Source organism: Mus caroli, unplaced genomic scaffold (assembly GCF_978045245.1).
Source record: "Mus caroli unplaced genomic scaffold, Mus_caroli_1 scaffold_19, whole genome shotgun sequence".
NCBI classification, from domain to species: Eukaryota; Metazoa; Chordata; class Mammalia; order Rodentia; family Muridae; genus Mus; species Mus caroli.
Window position 1 is genome coordinate 4,114,289 of NW_028227274.1, and position 25,344 is coordinate 4,139,632.

Here is a 25,344-nt window from a genome sequence, read left to right on the forward strand (position 1 = left end):
AGAGGTGAGACTTTTTCTAATCTTGTAGAAAGTCGTTCATCTGTCTATGTATTTTTTGCAATTTATTTTGCTGATTATTTTTGTTTTCCAAGCTTGGTTTTATTTGCTGTTTATCCATATAATGTGATATCTACACTCTACAACAACTCCCTTTAGAAAAATCAGAAGAAATTGATATATTATCAATGCCATTTTGGTAAAAATAACCATTGATACAGTGTAAACGTTAGTACATATTCAATACTTATCCAAACAAATTGTGACATGTTAATAAGCAGCTGAAGTGAAGGCACTGAGTCTGGCATGAGGACTTACTTTTATAGTGAAACAATTTCTTCATCTTCTTCATCTCCTCTTGTTTGTTCCCACTTTACCCAGCAGCAATTCCCTTATGAGCTTAACAAACAGATGGTACATTTTCCTATATTTCTAAGCTACGCAGGCATCCTCCAATTTTACCCATATTTACACATGCCATTGCTCTGGTGGTGATGAGTTATTTTCTGTCTTTTCTGTAAGCTTTTTTTCTTCTGTGAGTCAATGTTAGGCCTCACTTTGTTCATTCTTTTCTTTAATAAATATCCATAGCTACCTGCTAAAGTCCAAATGAGCCTAAGTGCTAGATTATTTAATCTCTTAACTAAAGTAGGAAAAGGAAGAGACTGGAAGCTAGAAGAGTCTAGAAAATAAAGATTGCCTATAAATTGGACTATATTGAAAAATTGGACTATAAATGATTAACAGAGTTTCTTGTTCATTCATTTGCTATAAAACATGTCAGTGAATCACCTGAAGTTATTTAAAAGCCTAAGTCTTTAGCCACGTAATAGTAACAACATTTTCCTGCTTTAATACCCTGAAAGCAAAACTGCAAACTTGGGCCAGGCCTGTATACAGTGGCATAGCCCTTGCCTAGCACACCCTAAGTCTTGGGTTCAAGCCTCAGCATCGTTAAATGGACTGAACAATGGAAAGAAGAGCAGACATCAAAGCCTTAAATATCATCCCTTTTGTGCTTCCTTTGTAAAATGAAATATTAAGTACCAGCTTCCTGGGTCTAGACCAAAAACTATATAACCGGAATACAAATGGAGACATAATGACAGCATTATCATATAACACAATAATCTTATGGCTTATTATATATGTGAAATATGCTGTCTGTATTAGATGTGGTGGGCACTATTGTCTCTCATTTCCCTGTCAGTCCCTTAGTCTTCATGGCATCTGATGAAGTAAGCAGGATTATTCTTATTTCCCAGACAACATTTAGAAGCTTACTCTAGGCATTTCTTGTAAGAGATAAAAATAGTTTTCTAGAAATTTCAGACATCAAGGGCAGTAATTACAGAAAAAATACCAAAAATTATCCTTTACACAGCAAAAATCATTTTGTTTGTTTAGTAACATAAAGTGTATCCCACACATTTATGCTCCCCAATTAAATTTCATCAAAATTATGATTTATTCAGACAATCATTACATGAGGAAGCACTGACTTTGCCTCTGCCTGTTTTTAGTTTTATTGTGAAGTGAGATGTGAGCCCAGGAACATTTGGTTCTTTCAGGGACCCAGCATGGCACAGCCTTCACTTCCCACAGACTGGATAATTCCACCAGATAGAAGGCAGAGGTGGCACAGAGGCTACCGTGTACCTAGAGTCCAGTCACAGGAAACTCATGTTTTTCATTATAGGAGGGAATGTGGGATGCTGAGGCTAAGTTTCCTTCCTGGGGAATGGTTCTCTAACCTGCCACAGCTGACAGGCACTGAGCATGCCTTCTATAGAGGAGACTTGGAAAGGAGGCAGGGATAGCTGCTTCACAGCTGAGACCATTTGAGGTAGGCATCTGGTTCTGTCTGTCAGTAGCAGGTTACTCTCGCAAGCCATCAGCTACTCCAGTCATGTGAGATCAGCCTTCATGTTTTAATCTAATAAGATCCAAGCAAATCAGTTGAAATCACCCACTGACCAAGTGCCAGTTCTTGGTTCTTCAGAGTTGGGAACACCCAGGCCTAAGCCAATGTGTCTGATAATGTCCCAGGTCTGTTCAGGGAGGCCTGGATAGGGGACTGAGGAGAGGGGCATCCTGGGAATGAGGGAAGGGCATGAGAACTAGAGTTGTTGCAGCTCTGTTTGAAACTATGAGGATTGACAGCTGAGACTAATGCATAGACGCCACACTTGAGGCTTCATGCACTATTTACTTTCACATGGCTGTGACTTGAACAACAGGCAGATACAACTTGAGAGAAGAAACACTTGTTTCAGCTCATATTCTGGGAATTTCAGTCCATCCTAGGGAGGAAGGCATGGCATGGTGTCAGGAGCACAGGGCACCAATGTTTATGTGACAATGGGTAAGGAAATGAACAGGACAATTCTTTAACTAGAAAGCACACTTTGCATAAAACTGCTAATGATCCTCTGGGTTGTTAGAAAAATATCTTTGATAGATGAGGCCAACGCAGGGCTACTACAACCTCTTGGTCTAAATGAAGCCTAGCCCATGGATTTCTATATAATGAAGCAGCACAAAATAAGGACTATCCCACAGCCATGGGCAGAGCCAAGCGTACTTCAGAATACAAGTCAAACCACAATCAAACTTCCGAAAAGTCAATTTGGCTTTGACCTTTTCATATTCTCGAGCCAGTAAATTTCCACTACTTCAAAAGGTCATTCTGAGGAGTCCACAGGGGGTCCCTGGGTGGGGGGGGGTCTTTATCTTGAGCCAGGTTCCTAGTTTGATCTTCAGCTCCGGAACAAAAGGGGTAAAAATTCCATCTTGAGTCAGGATTTCTGTTTGCAACTGAAAGTGCCTTTGTTGACACTGATTGCAGAGCCAGGCAGCTGAAGGATCCTGAAATGCAGGAGTGGGTTACACCTGGAGATGGTCAGCCATGATTTGGTTTTTATTAATGTTTGATTAAGAGTTTCCTGGTGTCCTTTACACCTCCCCCACAAATCTCATCCCTTTGATGTGGTCTCCACAACTTTGGGGTCCTTTTTGTTCATCCTTGGTGATCTGGCTAGATGCTTGTTGTAGGTTTTTAAGTTGCCTTTGAGGACACTGTAGGGCTCGACCTTGCCAACTTGGCACTCTGCTGCCTGCTCTGCACTTGCAGTCAGGGTGTCCACCTGCCAGGATCCTCTGTTTAAAGAGCATCCAGGTCTGAGGACAACTATCTTTTACTCAGATGTTCTTTTCTTTCTTTTCTTTTCTTCTCCCCTGCCAACAGCATGCACTTGGTGGAATTTGCTTTTCCAGAACTGATTATTTTTTCCTCATCAGCTTCTTTCTTTTTCCTTAGCAAAGAAATGCTATACTTAAACAAAATATTATGAGTTTCACAGAAGGTTCAGTTTCCTTAGCTCTTCCCCAGTCCTACCACCATTAAAAACAGAATTAAAAGGGATCTTTGCCTGATGACACATTTTGCAGCAAGCCATCTGCCTCCAGTGCCCCTTAAAATCCATTTCACAGTTTGTGCTTGGACCACTTCTCTCTAGCAAATGTCAAAGTAGCAGGAAACCTATCTCATCACACATTAAGGTATTACAATGTATGTGCTCATGTAGTTCTGTGGGGAAATACATGAAAATAAACTAAAAATGCATTTATAGCATTTACTTATCTTAAAGACATTATAATAACACATGTTAGAAATAAAAAGTGATATCTCAAGAACTCACAGCAGTGCAGTCACCTATGTGTGATATATACAGGGACAACACCAGCAGTGTAGTCCTCTATGTGAGATCTATATAGAGACAACACCAGGAGATGGGGGGGGGGAGAGAGAGAGAGAGAGAGAGAGAGAGAGAGACCCGTGATGCTGCACTCCTAGATGCAGAGCTACAGGCAGTGTTCAACATATTTAGAAGAGGGCATGAGGGTGTGTGTACATATATATATATATATATATATATATTCCAGAACTGAGGTCCTTATAAAATGTTTTTAAAAGTTTTAAATTAAAATAATTAGAGAAAGATAGAACAGGAAATTATCATAATTCCAGGAGCAAAGGTGATTTTGTGTTTTGTGATGTCAACCTGTACATACACACACCTATGAAAGTGACTGTTCATAGTCAAGGGGGTCTTGAGATTTGCTTTGGCTAACATAATGCAGCAGCAGTGCATATGGCATCCTTTAAGAACTGGTCCATGCTGCTGTTTGATCCATGGGAAACTAGCTCAAGCTCCACATGTCCAGGCTGGCTGACTAGAGGATGAGAGACTTGACGGATCAGGTTCAGGTTAGCACAGATATCATAGTTGAGATAACATTAAAGCCTAGCAGAAAACAAAACAAAACAAGCAGAAATGGAGCCAACCTACAAATGACAGTAGACTCAAGCAAGTGGAATCCAGGCCCAGTTGCTGGCCAGCAGAATCACAACTTCAGAATCACAACTTAGTGGTGGCTTAAGCAGCAAGAGCTAACTGATACACAACATTTTAATCTAGGAGGATAGCACTATCGTGGTTAGCATGCAAAATGCTCCCTTCAGGTGCATGAGTTGAACACTGGTGTCTGCTGGCATCTGTGCTTTGGATCCACTAGGACACGTTAACTAACTAGAAGGAATAGGTTGCTGAGTGGGGCTTTGGAAGTTTTCTCCAATACTGTTCAAGTCCAGGCTCTCTTCTTCCTGTTTGATGCTGTGATCTGACCAGCTGCCTCAAACTCCCACCAGCACCAGCTAAGCTGATCCTGCTTCCAAGCCTTCCTTGGCACATTGAACTGCATTTCCCCCAAACTGAACCAAGATAAATCTTCCCTCTTACGTTGTTTCTGCCAGGTATTTTGCCACAGAAATAAAATAACTAATGCAATAAGGATAGAGACTGCTGGGAATGAGAGCAGCTTGGATGAGATGATATGCAATAAGACAGAAAGAGTCCAAAATGGCAGGTGAATCAATGACGGTTCTTGGTTGGGAGACTGGCCAGAGCCAAGGACAGTCACAGAGTAAGGCTTTCTTTGGTTCTGCTCACAATCCAAGAATTGCTAATAAATATTTCCCACTCATGTTTGTGTTTGGCAAGTGTCACTTTGAGGAAAAGAAGTAGAAAGGGGCTATGTAATAGATTTAAGATCACATGAGCAGTGAAGGATAACATATTGCCACTTGCAAGGTGGTGAGGCAGGGACAGTTGAAAACATCACTGATCAGCATCGTGAGGTCATATGGGAGTTCAGGGTTCCTGGAAGCCACCAGTACCAGGCTTTGTGGTTCAATCCAATTTTATAAAAATTCTACTGAAGAAAATCACCAGAGCATCACCCCTGCCTCCCAATCAGAGCATGTCCCTTTAGCTGGAGCTGGTCTCAGGTGGTACCATTTGTAGTTTCTACATTCAATATTCTGCATTTTAATTGCTCCTTTGGAACAAGGATGTTGAGGAAAGACTAGTGCTGAGTTCATATCTGGTGTTAGAAAAATGTTAATTTCCCCTCACCAGACCTCAGAAGTAGAAACCATTTGCAGCAGCCAATCTACAGAGCATGATACATGAACATGAGATAGCAGCAAAGCTGGTGTGAAGCAGAATGGAAATTGTTGGATCTACTGGAGGTGAAGGGAACATGAGAGGAGAGCTTCAGGGACATAGGAGAGCCACCCTTCACACTCCCATTTGGCTGATGGCAAGTGGCTTTATTCAGAAATGCCATATGATATCTTTTTACTCCATAGTATTTCCAGACTCCATTATTTTGTTTATTTGGTTGGTTAGTTGGTTGTTTTTCAGCCATTGAGGCCCTTTTTAAAAAAAATTTAAGCCAGAAGGCCTTTCCAGAAGCAGGAGACAGAATGCTACCCAGAACAAAGAACTCAGCTTTCAGTTTTGAACTACATTTTCAAAACCCTGTCTTCATACAAATAGTAACATACTAGATTGGACCCCCAGGACAGAGTAGGTTTCTCCAGACTTCAGAATTACTACAGAAGGAACCAAATCTTGCAGGATATTCATCAGTGAAGGATGCAGAACGATGCAGAATGTTATCAAAAAGAGTTTTGTTGCACAGAGAGGAGGGCTAAATCCCTCTGATGGAGAAGCAAATGTCCAAGAGTGCAAATAGAGAAGGAAGCTAGGCTGCTCCTACTTCAGTGGCGCTTGAAGAAATGAGAAGTAGGTGAGGGTACTACTAAGAGAAAGCCTGATTCAGCTAAGCACCATAATCTGCATGATGAGTCCACTGACGTGAGTTCAGGGCAACCACCTAAGTCCTCAGGCATGATTCTGTGTAGCTGGGTGTGTTCCTCAGACTCAAGAGGATACACAGAACTGAGAAGACCTAGACCCTAAATGAGCCCACATATGTATATGTGTATATATGTATGCATATGTGTATAGCAGAGTATATTTAAAAGAGCAGCAGAAGGTAAAACTGAAATGAGTAGATGGAGGAAAGAGAAAGCATGGATGTGTCCATTCTGTTACCGAGGCTGTGTGTGATAAATGGAGAACCAAAGGAAGGCTTTTCTGGTACTTCTGAGGAGATCCTTCGTGACTTCTCTGAAACATATGTCCTCTGCTGAAAGGACCAATGTAAGACCCTGCCCCTCTTTGAGGAAAGTGTGAACAATATTATCAAAAAGGGGGAACTGTTGGCCATAGCAGAGGAAAAGTCAGTGTGGCTCTGAAGGCCCCAGAGCAGGAGACAAATCATGAGTCTTGGCTTACCACAGCTGTCTCAAACATCTGTCCCACACACTCATAACACATACATAAGCAGAGACAAAAACACTCCCCTTCCCTTACACTTTCCAGTTTGTTGTTTTAACTCATAATTAGTTCAGTTAAGGAGCAGCCCAAACAAACTGGCCTCAAATTAAAAAGCACTCGCTTGTCTTCTGTTTTAAATCGGCAGCTGCTGATGGCATCAAGCAGGATGAAATCATTACTGTGGTCCCTTGATGTTTTAACCCTTACAACTGAAGATTAGGAAGAACTGTCAAAACTCAGTAAAAACCATAAAACAGCCTCCCCCTACAACACAGCATCTTCTTTCAAGCAAATCTGGGGTCTAATTGTGAGATCCTCTGTACACAGAATTTAGGTGGGACACCAGTTTCTCTGCAAGTGGAGAGGCATAATGCAAAAGGGAAGAGTGTAAAAGCGTATAGCAGCATGTACATCCTCATCTACACCTGCTTGCCCATCAGTTTTCACTACATCGCAGTACAAACTGAGCAAACACTGATGTTTGCTTCACACCAAAGAAGTATCACTCCAGGATCCAGCACAGGCTTTTGTCTACCAGTTTCATTTTCCCTTGGAAAGCACCAGTTGGTCCTCAAGATCTGTAGAAACCTTGCATGTATGTTTTAGGAGCATCTACGTATCACATAGTGGAATTTATGAGAGTTCCAGTATCTTGATTTAGTTAGTTGTGAGATTTTATTGTCATCCCAAAATAAAGACTACACTTCTTAAATGCTGCACTCCCTAGGCATCTGGGAAAATGGGCTCATTCAAAATTAAAGATACATTAATCTAACTGCAGTAGCTTAAGTGAGTGTCTGCTCAGACTGCTACAATAAAAACCTTAGATTTCACAATTTATAAACAACAGACTCATTGCTTGAAGTTCTGAAAGCTGGGTGGTCTGTTAATGAATCCCTAGCAGATTTGGTGTCTGGTCAGGGATCCTTGCCCATTCATAGTGCCTTCCATGTGTTCTGCAAAACAGCATAGGTCTAAGCAGGTTTCCTGGGACCACTTTTACAATGGTATCAACTTAATAACCCCTCAAAGGCCCAACCTCTTAAATCCATTCTCTTGTGAAGATCCAGCATGTTAATTTTGGTGGGACACACTCAGACCACGGCAAGTGGGTTCTTGTTTAATGAGTCAGCAGATGTGAAACTATTGCTATACTTAGTAGGGAGCCCCTCAGAGACATTCTGTATGGGTTTATCTTGAGTTTCAGAAATGCCCCAAACCAACTATTCTAAGATTTGAATAGTTCTCTTAAAAATAAAGTACTATTCTGGATGCAGACAAGCATAGGGATAGCTTAGTAGTAACCTGAGGTTCCATTTGACTTTGGCTCCAGACACCCCACTTATTAACAATGCATCTAGTGCCCTGACACCCTTACCTGCATGAAGCTGCCTGTACACCTTACTCCGAACAATGTAATAGACAGCTCCTCCCTTATAATCCCCCTGTTAATGCCCATTTTATGGGCTTTAGGAACATTCTGGAACATATTCAGGAGCTAAGGGTAATGAAATGACCCTGCCTGAGCCAGTTGTAGGTACTTGGCAGTAAGGTAAAACATACTTTGAGTGAACTTTCAGGGGAAACTCCCTATTTTCCATACTTGTCATCTTCTGCCTATGTGTGGCTTGGATGTACATAAGATTAAAAATCAAATGCATCATGGGAAAGGACCTACACAGTAAAGAAAGGCCTATGCAACCCAAATCTATCAATCAAAAAAGGCAAGCCCACATCACCACACCCATTAGCAACTAACTTCTCCTCTTAGAGCTCACTAGGAGGCTCTTGCTGTGCACCAGATCCATGCCGTCACCTTGCTGAACTGAGTTCCATGCTTTGCAATTTGTGACCTTCAGTTCTTTGAAAAGAGCACCAAGAACCTGGAAACCCCCAGCCCAGACAACAACCCGCCAGCAACATTTCCAATCTAGAATAGAAGCAAAAGACTCGAACGCTGGGTCCTAAATAGGCAGTTATGGACTTATGTACAGTCACTCACAACAGTCCAGATGCTGCTGGTGACAGCCAGTAGGCTCATCAGTAGGCAGAGAAATAAACAAAAATCGGTTTCTATTATTCAGCTTTGTATTGAGAGGGAATTTAGATACATGCTACAATTTTGCAGAAACTGGAATTCAGTGTAAAAAATGAAATAAGCCTGACACAGCAGGACAAACACTGTACATCCTCCCCACTTATAGGCACTGTGAACAGGCAAGCCAGTACTGCTGACACCTTTTATATTTGAGAGACTACTTAAAATGTGAATTTTTCTTGCATAAAAAAACGCAGTCTGACAGGGAGCAGCAATTTATTTGTCGTTTCCAGTCTCCAAAGTCTTTACCTCTTTATTCTTCCAGACATGGAAGTAATTTAGTCTTCAGGTGTACATAACTCATACTGATATACTAAAAATATGTGTTTTAGCAGCTAATGGGTGACATGAAGTGGAGAGAGAAGAAAATCCTGTGTTTGTCCTGCAGGATCCACCAAGGAACATGTTGGTTTGTGCACAAGAAGTTCATCTATATCAAGATTTCCAGTCGGCTGTATGATTACACATCAGAAACATTTACATATCTCAGCTATACAACATAAGGAATAAACTACGTTCAGAACTGGAGAATACAATAATCCTTTGTCAGGGAAAATGAGCGTGGAAGTAAGATGCAGAAATTAGAGTGGAGAAAACAGATGTTGGAATTAGATGGAATTAAGGGAGCAGTTTGAGCATAAACAGTGCAAAGCAAAAATTCCCAAATATCAAAGGAGTATAGAAATCTGCAGGCTTGTACTATGCATACTTTGTAGTTGGTATATTTGGGTTGATGATATACATCAATAGAAGGTTTAAAGAGGCAATTACAATATTATTCATCTTGTACCTATACATTAAAATCAGTCAAAAATAATCTCTTCAACTTAAAACAATGGTGTAAAGTTATCTACTGACAATCCTTCCTGCTATTTCATGGATTCCATTCCTCTATGATGTTAATTTAAGATAGAGAAGAGAATCCAGGGCTGGATATAAAGCTTAAGTGACAGAGTGGTTTTGGTTTTTTGTTTTTGTTTTTTCATCTTTTTTTCTTTATTAGATATTTTCTTCATTTACATTTCAAATGCTATTCCCTTTCCTAGTTTCCTCTCCTAAAGTCCCCTATAAGCTCTCCCCGCCCTGCTCCCCAACCCACCCACTCCTGCTTCCTGGCCCATGACAGGGTGTTTATGGAGCATCCACAAACCCTGGCTCAACCCTCAGGACCACAATCACTGGGTGTGGTTACATGTCTGTCATCTCTGTACTAGGAAAATGCAGGAGGATGGATCCATAGGTAGGGCAGTCTCTGGATGGCCTTTCCTTCAGTCTCGACTCCACATTTGTCTCTGTAACTCCTCTCATGAGTATTTTTTCCCCTTCTAAGAAGAACCTAAGTATCCACACTTTGGTCTTATTCTTCTTGAGCTTCATGTGGGCTGTGAATTGTATCTTGGGTATTCTGAGCTTCTGGGCTAATATCCACTTATCAGTGTATGCATATCATGTGTGTTCTTTTGTGATTGGGTTACCTCACTCAGGATGATATTTTCTAGTTCCATCCATTTGCCTAAGAATTTCATGAATTCATTGTTTTTAATAATATGTAGTAGTCCATTGTGTAAATGTACCATATTTTCTGTATCCATTCCTCTGTTGAGGGACAGCTGGGTTCTTTCCAGCTTCTGGCTATTATAAGTAAGGCTGCTATGAACATAGTGGAGCATGTGTCCTTATTCCATGTTGGAGCCTCTTCTGGGTATATGCCCAGGAGTGGTAGAGCTGGGTCCTCAGGTAGTTCTATGTTCAATTTTCTGAGGAACCGCCAGACTGATTTCCAGAGTGGTTGTACCAGCTTGCAATCCCACCAACAATGGAGGAGTGTTTCTCTTTCTCCACATCCTTGCCAGCATCTGCTGTCACCTGAGTTTTTGATCTTAGCCATTCTGACTGGTGTGAGGTGGAATCTTAGGGTTGTTTTGATTTGCATTTCCCTGATGACTAAGCATGTTGAACATCTTTTTAGGTGTTTCTTAGCCATTCTGTATTCCTCAGTTGAGAATTCTTTGTTTAGCTCTGTACCCCATTTTTTAAATAGAGTTATTTGGTTCTCTGGAGTCCAACTTCTTGAGTTCTTTGTATATATTGGATATTAGCCCTCTATTGGATATAGGATTGGTAAAGATATTTTCCCAATCTGTTGGTTGCCATTTTGTCCTATTAACAGTGTCCTTTGCCTTATGGAAACTTTCCAATTTTATGAGGTCTCATTTGTAAATCCTTGATCTTAGAGTATAAGTTATTGGTGCCCCACCTGGGGACCCATCCTATATACAGTTACCAAACTGAGACATTATTGTGGATGCCAACAAGTGCTTGCTGACAAGAGCCTGATATAGCTGTCTCCTGAGAGGCTCCACTAGTGCCTAACAAATACACAGGTGGAGGCTCTCAGCCAACCATTGGACTGAGCACAGGGTCCCCAATGGAGGAGCTAGAGAAAGGACCAAAGGAGCTAAAGGGGTTTGCAGCCTCATAGGAGGAACAGCAATATGAACCAACCAGTACCCCCAAAGCTCCCAGGGACTAAACCACCAACCAAAGAGCACACATGGAGAGACCCATGGCTCCAGCTACATATGTAGGAGAGGATGGCCTTGTTGGATGTCAATGGGAGGAGAGGCACTTGGTCCTGTGAAGGGTTGATGCCCCAGTGTAGGGGAATGCAAGGACAGGGAAGCAGGATTAGGTGGGTTGGTGAGCAGGGGGAGGAGGGATGGTTAGGGGGTTTTCAGAAGGGAAACCAGGAAAGGGGATAACATCTGAAATGTATTTACATTAGAAAATATCTAATAAAAAAAGGAAAGGAAAATGCAGGGGGAGATTTAGAGGTTCAAGGATAACCTCAGCTATAATAGTGAATTTGAGGTAACCCGGGGCGGGTGGGGGGGAGAGAGAGAGAGAGAGAGAGAGGAGACAGAGAGGCAGCAAGAGAGACACAGAGACAGAAACAGAGAGAATGAATGAATAAATGTGAATCTAGATGCTTGACTGATAAAAAAATAATAAATGACAGAATTTACACTGTGACCACTTTGAGATGTCTCAGTTGTGCCCTGACAGTTTTAACTGTGATTTAAAATTTTGACATATGAGTGTTTTGTAGACAACTCCAGTGGTTGGCCTCATACCCAGAAGTGTATGAACAGCACAATTGGGCTTAATGAGTTATAGAGTAAATTTAAAGGGCATGCAGTGGATCTGGGAGAGGTGTGAAGAGGAGGAGCTGGGGTGAATATCACGAATATATACGAACTCAAAGAGTTCATAGAAACATTTTAAAAGCTAAGCATGGCATGATCAGTGAAAACATACACATATACACACATGCATGAGCACATGTGCGCATGCGTGCACACACAGAATTCTCTTATTTATTTACAGGTTTTTTTTTCTTGAGAATTTCACAAATGGTAAATTTGTTTTCAAAATTTCAATTGTTTTTTTTTTTTTTTCCAAAATCACAATTCTTTGAAGGCTATTAATGGCTTTTGAGAAGGAGAACTAGTCTTCTAGAGTGGGTTTTCCAATCCCTAACATTATGTACATATAAGCAACACTAAATGGAGTTATGAGATTTTATGTGTGTGTAATAGATTATATGTATGTTATTAATAAGTGTGTAATATTTATAGTTATATAATGATTGATTTGAGAGGGAGTCGGGAGGGCATCAGAGGAGTTGGAGGGGAGGGATAAAAGTAGAAATCATGTAATACAGTACTTATGTATAAAACTCTAAAAAAACCCCAGAAAATTCCATGTATTATGCATATATTGTACATTGTATTTGTAAGCTCAGGACATCTCCTTTGGACTTAGTGTTAAGTGCTGGAGAGATGGCTCAGCTTTTAAGAGCACTTGCTACTCTTCCAGGAGATTCCAGCTCAGTTCTCATCACTCAAGCAGGGCTCCCCACAGCTGCCTTTAAGTCCAGTTCCAGAGGAGCCAGCACCGCCTTCTGGCCTCCTCAGGTACCACATGGAACTTGTCTACTGTGCATGTTGCTAAATAATATTAATTGAGAGTGTTTGTATTTTTAAGAAGTGATAAGTATACATTGTGACATAAACTAAAATATCCAGATGAATGAAACAGGAAACAAATTATGTTTATCATGTAGGATGCTATAAAATCCAGGTCTTTTTTTCTTTGTGACTAAAATGATACATTTTTCTTTTTTATTATCTGACAGTTTTGTTCATGTGTATAATATAGTCTGATTACATCTCTTAATCTCCCTTCTACCCCTCAACTCTTCCTCATTTCTAAGATCTCGTAAAACAGAACAAAATAAAAACCTTATTTATGGATTGATTGATGATTGATTGTGTTTGTATTCAGGCCATACTGCGTATGTGGAGGTCAAAGGGCAACTTGAGTCACTTCTCTTCCTCCACCATGGAGGTTCCTGGAACTAAACTTGGGTAATCAGGCTTGGCCGCAAGCATCTTTATCCATAGCCTCAGGTCATGACTTAACAAACAAACAAACATCACAAACATCTCAAAGTATATACTGCTTCAGAATCTGCTTGGAAATTTAACAATAGTTTTTGAAATACTTTGTTTATGATTATTATTCTAAGACATACTTTCAGTGTGGGATTGAACTCTAATAAGAAGGAAACAAAGTTTTTCTATCATTTTTGTTATTGTAAACATAATTTGTTTGTTGACTTTCTAGCACTACAAGAAATATCTGGGAAAAATTGAATTTTAAAGAGTTGACTTTGATACTCTCACCCATCAATTCTGGCCTGTGAGAAGGAAGCAGCAGCATCATGGTGGGACCATGTGGCAGAGCAAAGTACACAGAATTCTAACATCTTGACATGCTCTGCAAAGTTACCCCTGCAGAGTGGGTGTTCCCACTGTGATGTACTTTCCCACTAAGGGAATCTATTTTGTAAGTCCTCTGCTTATTAATTAAGATCAAAAGAACTTAATATTGGGAAATACTGATTCAACAGGGAAAGGTGCATCCAGACCTAATGACCCAAGTTCAATCCCCAGACCCACATGATAGGGAGAGCATACTGACTCTGCGGTTGATTCTGACCACCAAGGCACATAGCCTCATCATGAAATAAATAATGTGATAAAAAAGCTTAAGCACCTAACACTGTACCTGAGTACAGTAGCACCACATAAAACCAGCTCGCTTTCTAGCCTATTCTCATTTAGGGAGAGTGTTCCATTTTTACACTTCAGTACATGTGGACCATTAGTTTGGGAACACTTATTGACTCCAAAATAATGAAGTTTTTTTAATACATGATTTTCTTAATATTTTCATTGAATTGCAGTAATATGCATACGTTATTCTAACCCTAAATTTTCATGGAGTGAAATTAAACAACTTAAACCATTTGGACCAGGAAATTGTATCTTGTTGCTCTAATGTAATAAGTAAAGAAAAAAGAAAAGACTTACTTGCAACTCTCGGTTGCTGTGCATCAGCAACAACACCATTGCTGTCCTAAGGGCATAGATTTCCCACGTATTTTAAATCACTCTCGGTCCTGAGTGAATGCTTTAGAGATACAGCAGTAACAGACTGCAGGGGAGAAAACATAACTCACAAAGTTGTGCCCTAAGAGAACTGTCAATCCATTTATAGGACTCAAAAAATGTCTCAAAAGAAACAAGTTCTTTTTAGCGCAAGTCATCCTGATAGCAGTAAATTCTGTCTGCAAAGGGGACGACACTCAGAGAGGTTTCCCTAAGAAGATACAACTAAAATTCCACCTTAAACCCCTCCAAACTGAAGGAGCCAGAGAGTGTATTGTGTTCTCTGTACCTCCAGATAAAATAAAAACTAAGAAAGAAACTCCTAATCAAAATCATTAAGAATTAAATCCTTTACTAGAACAAAATAAATATCACACAAAACCTCACATAGGAGGAAAAATATAAGTATTCTCACAAAGTATACTCGCTGACTAAGGGAGTGATCGCTGGTCCCACTCATGTCCTCTAACACTGAGAGTGCTTCGCAGGATTCGACATTGTTTTAGTAAGATCAGCAATCTCTGTAAAACCTTTCACAAAAAATAAGCCCTAAATTGACCTTTAAGACCAACGTCATCTTATTCTAAAAGTCACTATATTGCTGGTTGTTTGAGTGGACACTTTTACTTAGAAAATACAGAAGAAAATTCATGCTGCTTTTATCCATTTCTTAGTGCACAGCTTCTTTTAAGATGGCTGTTGCTTTTATTTTGCATTTGTTAACCATAATAGCAGAAACACCAGGGGAATCTTGAGACACAATCCTCCAGGCAGTATTCACGAGTCCCCTTCATGGTCGGTCGTTTTACTTCTTGCTTTCCTTCAGTCCCAGGAATCAGTGACACGGGATATTGTAAGACCTGAAGTCGATGGTGAGCTTTCAAGGACTCTCTAATAACAATCTAATGCTCATTCATTTCCTGTAGCTAACACAGCCTACCGCCTAGGCATTTTTAATGTTGTCAAACAAAAGTGGCCAGCATGGGACCTTTAGAAATATCTAGTATGGGAAGTTGACAGACACACTTTACTCTTTAAAGTTAATCTTTAGAATTAACACTGCCTCCTTCCTTGAATTATTTTCACTTACATTCTCCTCCAAACGGCAGCAGAGAGAGGGAGTGTTTCATGGAGCCTTAACTTCACAGAAGCGCTCACCTTTTTAAAAAAGAAACACAACTGGAACCTCTGTTACTGGTCTACTATTCATCCCGTGCAGGCTTTTTGTTTTGTATGAATTATTTACATTGAATTTAATTAAGTTTATGGTTTTCTCCAAAGGATAATATATACAGTACCTAATATTTTTTCAATAAAATAGCCTTGCCTGCTCACTAAAGCATTCTCTGAGGGAGACCTTGGCTCTCCCAGCTGAGGCAAAAAAGCTGTTTTTCTGGTGACTGTTAGAAGGTTGAGACAGTTAGTTCCCAAACATTTCAGCACACCGAGGTTACGTTATGTGATTTTTTTTTTTAAGTGCGTTCAAATGTTTCTTAACCTGATAAAATGTGATTAGTCCTCTGTAACCACTTTTTAAAAAGTACTTCATGTGCTGGAAATAAGTTCAGAAATTCAGAGTAACTTTATGTGAAATAATATTATCCTTACATCAGCATAAATTAATTTCAATAAAAGTGTTAGTGACTGGCTGTGGGGGAAATGAAACATATCGTTGTTTACACTCGTCTGTCCCAAAGTGAAAGGACTCCTTGTCCTTGCAATTTGTATGCCGCCATGTGGTGACAGTTGCACATTATTGTCTGGGTGTTTGATGGTATGGGAGAAGTCGGGGATGACCTCAGAATGCTCTTGCTAAGAGCAGCTGCTTAGTGCTGAATTCTATTTAATAACCATCTGTGAAATCAGCACATCTCCTCAGAACTCTCCTGTGGCTTGCAAGTGATCAAGCAGACCAGGCTGTAAGCACAGGACAGGCTGATCAGTTTAACAGAAAGGAGCTCTCAAGACACTCATAGGTGACTCTGGAACTGCACACTGGGACAGCTATATTTATAAAAACCATGGCAGATGTAAAGGTGTAGTTAAAGTATAAATATCATATCATATATATATATATATATATATACCCTCAAATTCTTGGAAAACTATCACAAATTTACTGTTTTTATCACAAATTTATTAGTTTTACATACTTTTAATTAAACAGAATAAAAAGATTCTTGTAATTTTCAACAAAAAACATTTGTGTTTTAATTCATGTATTTTTTTTTTCTTTAGGATGTTTGAAGAACTGGTTGTAAATGCTTCTCAACTCTGGCTTCCTGGCCAAGAGAGGGTTATATCCTTAGTCAGAACATTTGGTAGCTTGTGTATGTTCACATTTCAGTTGTATCTAGCCTTTTCTGTAGCAAGAGCCAGTCTTCGGATATTGGATATACAGCCAGCAGCTGCTTCCTGGAGATCCTGGTCTGGGGAACCAACCATATCCAGTAGAAGCTGTCAAACACCAAGGAGAGAAAAGAATAAACTCATTAATCCAAAGACATAAAGCTAGACTATGGAAATAATTTAAAACAGGATGTATTTTTTAAAAAGCAGTGAACGGCTAGGGAGACAGCTCTGTGGGTAAGAATGCTTACTGTGTAACCATGAGAACCCAAGTTTGGATGCCCAGTACTCAAGTTAAAGCTAGGCATAGCCCTGTGAGCCTGTAATACCAGCAGTGGACAGTAGAGGTATGTGGGAACATGCAAGCCAGGTAGCATCATTGGAATGGTGAGTTTCAGCTTCAGTGGGAGATCCTATATGAAGGGAATATGGTGAGAGTAGTGAAAAAGGACACCAGGTATACTTCTATGCCCTCTGCACTCACACACAGGGACATATGTGCACACATACCCCCCGCCATGTGCACATCCACACATACAAAGACCAAAGCAGCCCTCATGTGGAAAACCCCATTTATGTGAAAGGAGAGGCTTACCCAGGTTCAGAATTTCTCACATGTTCTTACAGCTTTATTGCTATAGCTCTGTTTCTGAAATTTCTCCAGCACCCTTTTGGCTTTCCCACCTCTCAGTACAGACCAACAGCCTAGCACATCCTCTATATTTAATACCCTGAGTTTAGTCCACCTAGAAAAGTAAGTTCCTAAGTTCACTTGTTGAGACAAATCTTCTCCTAACAGCTTCCCATTCATGGATTCACAGAAGCAACAGAGCATCTATACCTCCAGGTGAGGTGGTACATTGTGACTAGGTGTCCACTGAGCAGAAATTGCCTATCTCTCCTGCAGAGCCGTACTGTTCTTGAAAGGACACAATTTATAGGTTAGGAGAGCTTAGTTCTGCTGAGACAGAATAGGCTAGCCCTTAATAATTCCTGTTTTTCAAAGGTCTGTCAGATGATCCTGGGCCAGAAGGCTGAAGACTGATGCTCCGACTTCCTGACTTACTGGGGCTGTGTGGGTAGGCAGCTGTCTCTACAACTTGTCTCAGTTCTGGAAGTTGTTTTAGGGTTCCTCTATCTTCAGATAATGTTGGTCATTCTCAGATTTCAATGAGGTTGAAAGACTACTTATAGTCTCATAGCCAACCCAGGCGGTTTAACTTTGAGAGAACAGATTTGAGAGGACATACGTCAGGTGTAGAATTATAAGTCTTTTAAGTTAGGATAGATGACAGTGTTCTATTTTATTGACAAACATGATGGACTGGGTGTTAGGTCTCTCTTGTACTTTAAAAATTACAAAATGGTAATAGTTGTGCTCAATTTATATTTGGGATAAAAGTTTTGGTTTTTTTTTTTTTTTTATTAGATCAGAAAGGGTGAAGTGCTGTGAATGGTCTTGGTGCTACCTATATTTTGATGCTAATTCCATTTTCCCAGGAGGGGTTGTCTGGGACGATGAATGAGTCACGTACTCAGGTGACTTCTTATGAACCTTCCCCCAATGAATAAAGGGACCAATCACTGGGTGAGTAGGCAGGATTTCCAGGTTGGATGGAGGAAGAGAGGAAGCAGGAGAGATGGGCTTTTTGGATGGGAATAGTGTGACAGGACAAGATGTAGCTACTAGCAACTTCTGGATTAGAAGGCAAATCTGCCAGGATTCACCATCGGAGGATTTAGATTTAATATGGCTTACAAGATTAGCTTTCTAGTTGTTGAACCCAGAGATTGAGTTATCATTGTTTTTGAACTAAGTTTGTGTGGTGTTTTCCTTTATGCGGTGGTTCGTCTGGGTTCCAGAGAGAAAGATACAGCAAAGTGTGAGTTTGACAGGTGTACACCACAAAAGGTCATGGGGGTTTTGTAGTTTTGGGGCTGGTGTGGTAATGACCTGCAAGTAGCAACTTAGCAAGCTGGGTGGAGAGATTTCAGGAGCTCCAGGTCAAAGAGTCTCCTGAGATGAGAGCACTCAGCTGGTGCCATGTGGCTCACTGGTACACGGCATAGGGTGGGATATTACTGTTCTTTTTCAATATTTCCCACAACAGGCAGTCACTCTTTTTTGAAGCCTCCTTATAGGACATCCACTCATGAAAGTCACAATAGTGACAAAGCCAGCTCTGAGTGACCAATGGCCCTCAAGCTTGGCAGGAGGCAAATGAACTTTGTTTAAGTCCAAGCAAAGCCATATATGATTTTTTTTTCTTTATTCTGCTCCCTTCCTCATGCTTCTCAGAGTCCAGGTCCCATCTTCAGTCTTCAGTCTCCTATGCTCTCTTGCAGCCAGAGTCATTAGATACGCCAGATGAGCTCTGCAGAAGCCACTATCTAGGAACAGCACTTGAAACAACAGCAGTACAGTATGCCCTGTCACAGTTTTGTCCCCTCCAATTCTGTCACTTCACATCTCTCCCATCTTTTCAAGGCCTCTGTTACGTTTATATTCTATATCCAATTCCTTCTCTTTAGAATAGTTTTCTATCAGATATTCCCTATCTGTATACTTTCCATTTCTAGCGGGTTTTGTTTTTGTTTTTCATCTTTATTTATAAACATGCATTTTCTGGGCCTGTGATATGACTCAGAGGGTAAAGACATTTGCCACAAGTCAAATGATCTGAGCTTGATTCCTAGGACCCAGAAAGGGAAGGAGAGAGAGGAAGAGATGAAGAGAGAGGGAGAGGAGGAAGGTGAGAGAGGGAGAGGGAAGGGAGGAGAGAGATAAAAGGAAGGAAGGAAGGAAGGAAGGAAGGAAGGAAGGAAGAAAGAAAAAAAGAAAGAAAGAAAGAAAGAAAGAAAGAAAGAAAGAAAGAAAGAAAGAAAGAAAGGAAGAGTAAGAAAAAAGAGAAGGAAAGAGGCAAGGAAGGAACGATTGAGGGAAGAAGGGGGAGGGAAAGAGGGAGTGAGGAGAAGGAGGGGGAGGAAGAAAGAGGAAGAAAGAAGGAAGAAAGAAAAAAGTAAGAGGGAAAAGGGAGGGAGAGAGATGGAGGGAGGGAGGGAGAGAGGAAGGGAGGAAGAGGGGGGAGAAAGGGAGAGAGGGAAGCCAAGAAGAAGGCTTTCAGCTGTTTCCTAGTTACCCAGCTCTTTGCAGATTTCATTTCCAGTCAGGACTGGACCACTAGGCATCCTGAAGATAACACATTCCCACAACACACCCAGTTTCAGGACTTGTTGATTTGCTGGAGGCTAGCCCTGGTAGATTAGGGAGGAAGAAGAAAGAATTTTGGCCTTGAGGTCAATCTGGCTCTGGTCAGCACTTTTTTCAGGGCCCTGCTATTGAATTCGATGACCCAGGCTTCTCTGGGCATTTGCTTCTGCTTCCTTGCCAGGCTCCCTTGGATAGGAAACCCTTGATCTGTTGCCTGTCAGAATCAAACACACATTTACTTCTCCTCCCTCAGGCCAGGTTGTGGCTCTGTGGTCCCCCTTCCAGCTCTCCAAGAATCAGCTGTGCTTATTTCCAAACACTGGACATTAGTTACACAATTGCACACTGAGGAAACCACAGTGCTGTGAGTTAGGGCAGCTGGCAGAGCACTGGTTCTTATAGGAGTCATCCAGGTAACCATTTGCAAGAAGAAAATTTCTGTCCATTCACACACTGTATGTTTTATTTCTTATCCAGGCTGGTACCTACTTTGTGGGACACGGAGTGAACTTTCCCTTTACCTGACAATGCACCAAGGTGACTTTCTCTTTAGGGAAATCACTTTGCCTAACTTCTTCCATCGAAGGTGATGCTTCACTCTGCATCCCATGTAGAATGCTTATTGATATTTTTGCTAAAAACTGACTAACAAAGCTCCATAAGATATTGTTTTAAAAGTCTCACACAGACTGGGCAATATCTCTGTCAGGAAAATGTTTGCCTTGCATAAGGATATGAGCTTAGTCCCCTGAACCATATCTTTCTTTTATAATTTTTGAAGAGTAGAAAATATAATCCCAGCATGGGGGAGGTAGGGACAGATGGGTTTACACTCACTCAGCAAGTTTCAGTCCAGTGAGAGGCTCTGTCTCAAAAACAAAGTGGGCAATGCCTGAAGAACAAGACCTAAGGTTGTTCTTGGGCTTCCAACCACAAGCCTACATACACGCTCACACACACACACACACACACACATACACTCACACACGTACAAGCATTCTAAAAACAGATATAAGAAGAGGGGAAACGTGATACATGTGGTGGACTGTGCAACGCTTCCTTATATTTACCTTGCTTGACTCTCTGGCTCCAGACCTGTGAGGGACCTAATGTTTGCACAATTTGAATGGTTTTATTAGCTGCCAAGTTGCTATGTACCATGCACTGTGATTTCTTTCTCACCAATGAAGGTAGCCTGCACTGTCCATTTTTTCTTACCTACATTCTCAAACAAGAGTACAGACTTGCAAGTTCAGAATTATCTGTCCACAAAGGATGCAAACAGCTTGGTATTTAAAAGACCAGACTACTAGGGAGAGCGCCATTTGATATCTAAGAGGCCTTCCAAGGACTCTTTTGAGTTAGCTGTGCAGTCTAAACCCACCGTTTTCCCGTACCCTAATAGTATTTTATTATCTGTGAGTGTTACTTGTTTCTGTGTAAGACACACTGAGGCTGTGCCCAGACTTTTACAGACTTTTACTAAGCAAGGACCTGTTCCTACCCAAGCCACTGTCTGAACAATGTGGGCCGTGTACAAGTCTTAGTTTGCAATTAGGCTCTGGAATATGTTTTCATTTTTCTAAGAGCTTTACAAACAAACTCCCTTGGAAGAATGCTTTAAAAAATAGGATAAATATCCACAGGCCAGAAGCTTTGCCCCAATCCTGGCTTTGGAGCCGGCCGTTAACTACATATTCTCACATCGCTAGAACAGAGCCAGGGGAAGGCAGGTTGCAATCTTTTGTGACAATTATACTTAAAAAGCAGGGGGTTTCCTAGGTGAGCAGATGCAAATTGGGCATGAGTGAGCATGGAGTCCATATAGCTGTTTGCTATATGTAGTTTGATCTAGCGACTTTTTTTTCCAACTATAAAGGCATTTTTAATATTATGAGGGGAAAACACCTCGGGTTCCACTTTTTGAAGTGTTTGTTCCTTTCAGGAGCTTTTCTCTATTTAATCATCCCTCCCCCAAACACACCCAAGAACTTTATGTTTATGGGGAGTTTCATATATATACCAAAGGAAAACCAGCCCCTTTGCTTTTAAAACTTAATTGCACAGAGCACTTTAAAACATCATTCAAACACATAACACTTTACAGCTTGGACTGAGCAAGGACATGGGGAGGGCACAATGGGTGGCTTGTGGATCGGCAGGGAGGACTGTGAATACTTCCTATGGTGTAAAAGGCTTTGATCTTGAGGCTGTGCCCTGAGTATGCATACAGCTGTGACCTGTGGCTCACATCTCTTGGAAGGTGAGACTTAGGTAGCCTGGGAACCAATTGGCATCTGCATCCAATTTTACTTTCATATTTAACAGTTCACGGCTTTATGCTGCATTTCAGTTGTATGAAAAATATGGATCCATTTGAATGATAACAGATTTTTCTGTGGTTTGACTCCACATTGTTTGGGTGAACAGAGTCTGGAAATATAGGGGTTTTAATTACAGCTGGATGAGATCCGAAGTACCTGTGCACATACCCAACTTGGAGTTTTTCCAGCAGGATCCCATTTCCAAAGCTGATTTGAGTGGAGAAGCCTTTGGCTATTTTCCTGTTGAGGTCACAAAGAGTAACGACTACCTTTGCCTGCAAAGTGGCTTTTCTACTATTCATCTGGGCTGGGCTTGTGTTGCTGTTCCAGCTGAGGCTCCACCACAGCCAGGCTCTGAGTCTTGGTAATTCATTTCATATGATATTGGACCCGAACCAGTGGCTTCAAGATACAATATGCTGTTGCAGCTCGGGACAAAATGTTGCTTCTGTTTGGCCAGTGCAGAGAGGCTTGAGGGCTGTGGACTTCACTGATGTATGCTCTCCTGCAGCTGACAGAAGAGCATAACATGTACTATGGACTGAATGTCTGCACTAAAACTCATGTTGAAATGTAATCCTTATGGTGAGGCATTAAAAAGGTCTATCTAATCCACGGTATTTAGAGGCAGGAGGTAATTAAGGCTAAATGGGGCCATAAGTGGGGGACTCTAATCCAATGGGACTGTGGCTTTATGAGAAGAGGAATAATCTGAGTTATGATTCTTTGTGTTAACATATGATATCCTCACCAGTAAGTAGGGCTTCACTCAATTCTGTTTGCCAATATGGAATTTTCCAGTCTTCAAAATTTTTCTTTATAAATTACTCTGCCGTGCCTCCAAAAAGAAACTGGAGAGAGCATACACTAGCAGCTTAACAGCACACCTGAAAGCTCTAGAACAAAAAGAAGCCAATACACCCAAGAGGAGTAGACAGCAGGAAATAATCAAACTCAGGGCCTAAATCAACCAAATAGAAACAAAAAGAACTATACAATGAGTCAATAAAACCAGGAGCTGACTCTTTGAGAAAAATCAACAAGATAGATAAACCCTTAGCCAGACTAACCAGAGGGCACAGAGACAGTATTCAAAATAATAAAATAAGAAATGAAAAGGAACATATAACAACATAAACTTAAGAAATTAAACAAATCATCAGATCCTACTACCAAAAGCCTATACTCAACAAAACTGGAAAATCTAGATGAAATGGACAATTTTCTAGACAGATACCAAATACCAAAGTTAAATCAGGATCAGACAAACCATCTAAACAACCCCATAACTCCTAAAGAAATAGAAGCAGTCATTAAAAGTCTCTCAACAACAACAACAACAACAAGCCCAGGACCAGATGGTTTTAGTGCAAAATTCTATCAGACCTTCAAAGAAGACCTAATACCAATATTCTTCAAACTATTCCACAAAATAGAAACAGAAGGAACACTACCCAATTCATTCTATGAAGTCACAGTTACACTGAGTACTCTCCCTTGGAGATGGAACAGTTTTTGTCTAATCAGGAACTTTTCACAATTTCCTTTCATAAATGACTTCATAAGAGATTTTTTTCCTACTTCTATCATCTTTAATGTTCCAGATAGATTTTAAATACTGGTTGAGTGCATATTACTTTTAGCTTCAGAAATTATCATGTATACTTAAGAGGCATTTAACTATTATAAATTATTTTGATGACTTAAAATGTCAATACTGAGTTGTATATTTTAAAATACATTTTATTAGTTTTATAAAAGAGGAAAGTGAAGAAGAGAAGGGGGAGAGAGCGAGAGAGGGAGAAAGAAAGTAAAGCTACAGCTTAGTCATATAGCTCAGTGATGAAGTACTTTCCAAGCATGATCAAGAGCCCAGTTTTGCTTCCCAGTCTCTCTCCTCTCTCTCTCTCCTCTCTCTCTCTCTCTCTCTCTCTCTCTCTCTCTCTCTCTCTCTCTCTCTCTCTGACACACACATGATATGCAAGAGGGAGACACTTGAACAGAAACAAAATTTAGAAGAGGACCAGAAATAGTACATATGGCTGTACACATATATGTTATACATAATATATAATACACATAATGTATGTGTACATTTTCTTTCTTTTTCTCTCAATATTTTTAAGACATAAAATTATGAAAATCCATAACTCTAAGGCTGGCTTGCTCAGTCTGTAATATATATACCTGAAGTGTGTAGTGGCACAAAAATTCATGGTTGAGGGGCAGGATAATTCAGCAAATTATATTAGAAGCTCAAGGGCATGATAACTGCACTATCTCCTTTAAGAAAAGGCCCTCCTGGGTGGCCACAACATGGCACAGGTACATACATGTAAGAGAGCTTGAGAGAGAGAGAGAGAGAGAGAGAGAGAGAGAGAGAGAGAGAGAGTGAGAGAGAGAGAGAGAGAGGCTGCATTCCATAATCTCTTGTGAAGCACACTGCAACAACCCAAGAATCTCCAACCAACGTCCTGCTTTTCAATGTACCACTGTTGGAACCAAGACCTCAATTATGATGGACTTTGAGAAACACAATTAGACAATCAAACCACTTTGAAACCATAGTACAGTACCATCTTAGGCGACCCTGCCCCTGTTCAAGAAGGACAAACAAGAAATGCCAAGAACACCATTATCTATCTCTCTCTCTCTCTCCCTCTCTCTCTCTCTCTCTCTCTCTCTCTCTCTCTCTCTGTGTGTGTGTGTGCACGCGAGCACGAGTGTGCACATGCATGGATGCACACGTGCATGTGTATGTCTTTGTGTGTGAGTCTGATCATTTCTTCATCTGGATTATTAGAAATATAAATCTCGGATCAAACAATTTGACATAATATACATTTATCATATATTGCCAAGCTATTCTCCTGAGACCTTGTGCCCTATAACATTATTGTTGAAGAATAAGAAGTAATCTTTCTCTTCATACTCACCAACACTAGGTACAATTCATTAAAAATAAACAAAGCTTGGAGCCAGGTATGATGATACATGTCTATAATTCTGGTGTTTGGAAGGCTGAGATAGGATGATCAAAAGTTCAAGACTAGCACAGGCTATATCATGAGACCTTGTCTCAAAAAACAATAACAAAAAG

At 40.6% G+C, this 25,344-nt stretch overlaps 1 protein-coding gene across 8 annotated transcripts in view; it reads right to left on the reverse strand.

Moving 5' to 3' along the window:
- Positions 1 to 16,158: 16,158 nt before the first annotated feature.
- The window catches only part of Odad2 (outer dynein arm docking complex subunit 2), a 220,973-nt gene continuing 211,787 nt past the window's right edge, over positions 16,159 to 25,344 (reverse strand). For 3 of the 8 annotated variants that reach the window (XM_085833542.1, XM_085833536.1, XM_021150551.3), the window contains one exon: positions 16,161 to 16,817. In XM_085833542.1, the coding sequence (XP_085689668.1) occupies positions 16,704 to 16,817 (114 nt within the window). In that variant the 3' untranslated portion in view covers positions 16,161 to 16,703. Of the gene's footprint in view, positions 16,818 to 25,344 lie in introns of all 8 variants that reach the window. The other 5 variants (XM_085833541.1, XM_085833539.1, XM_085833538.1 and 2 more) reach the window with 3 other exon arrangements.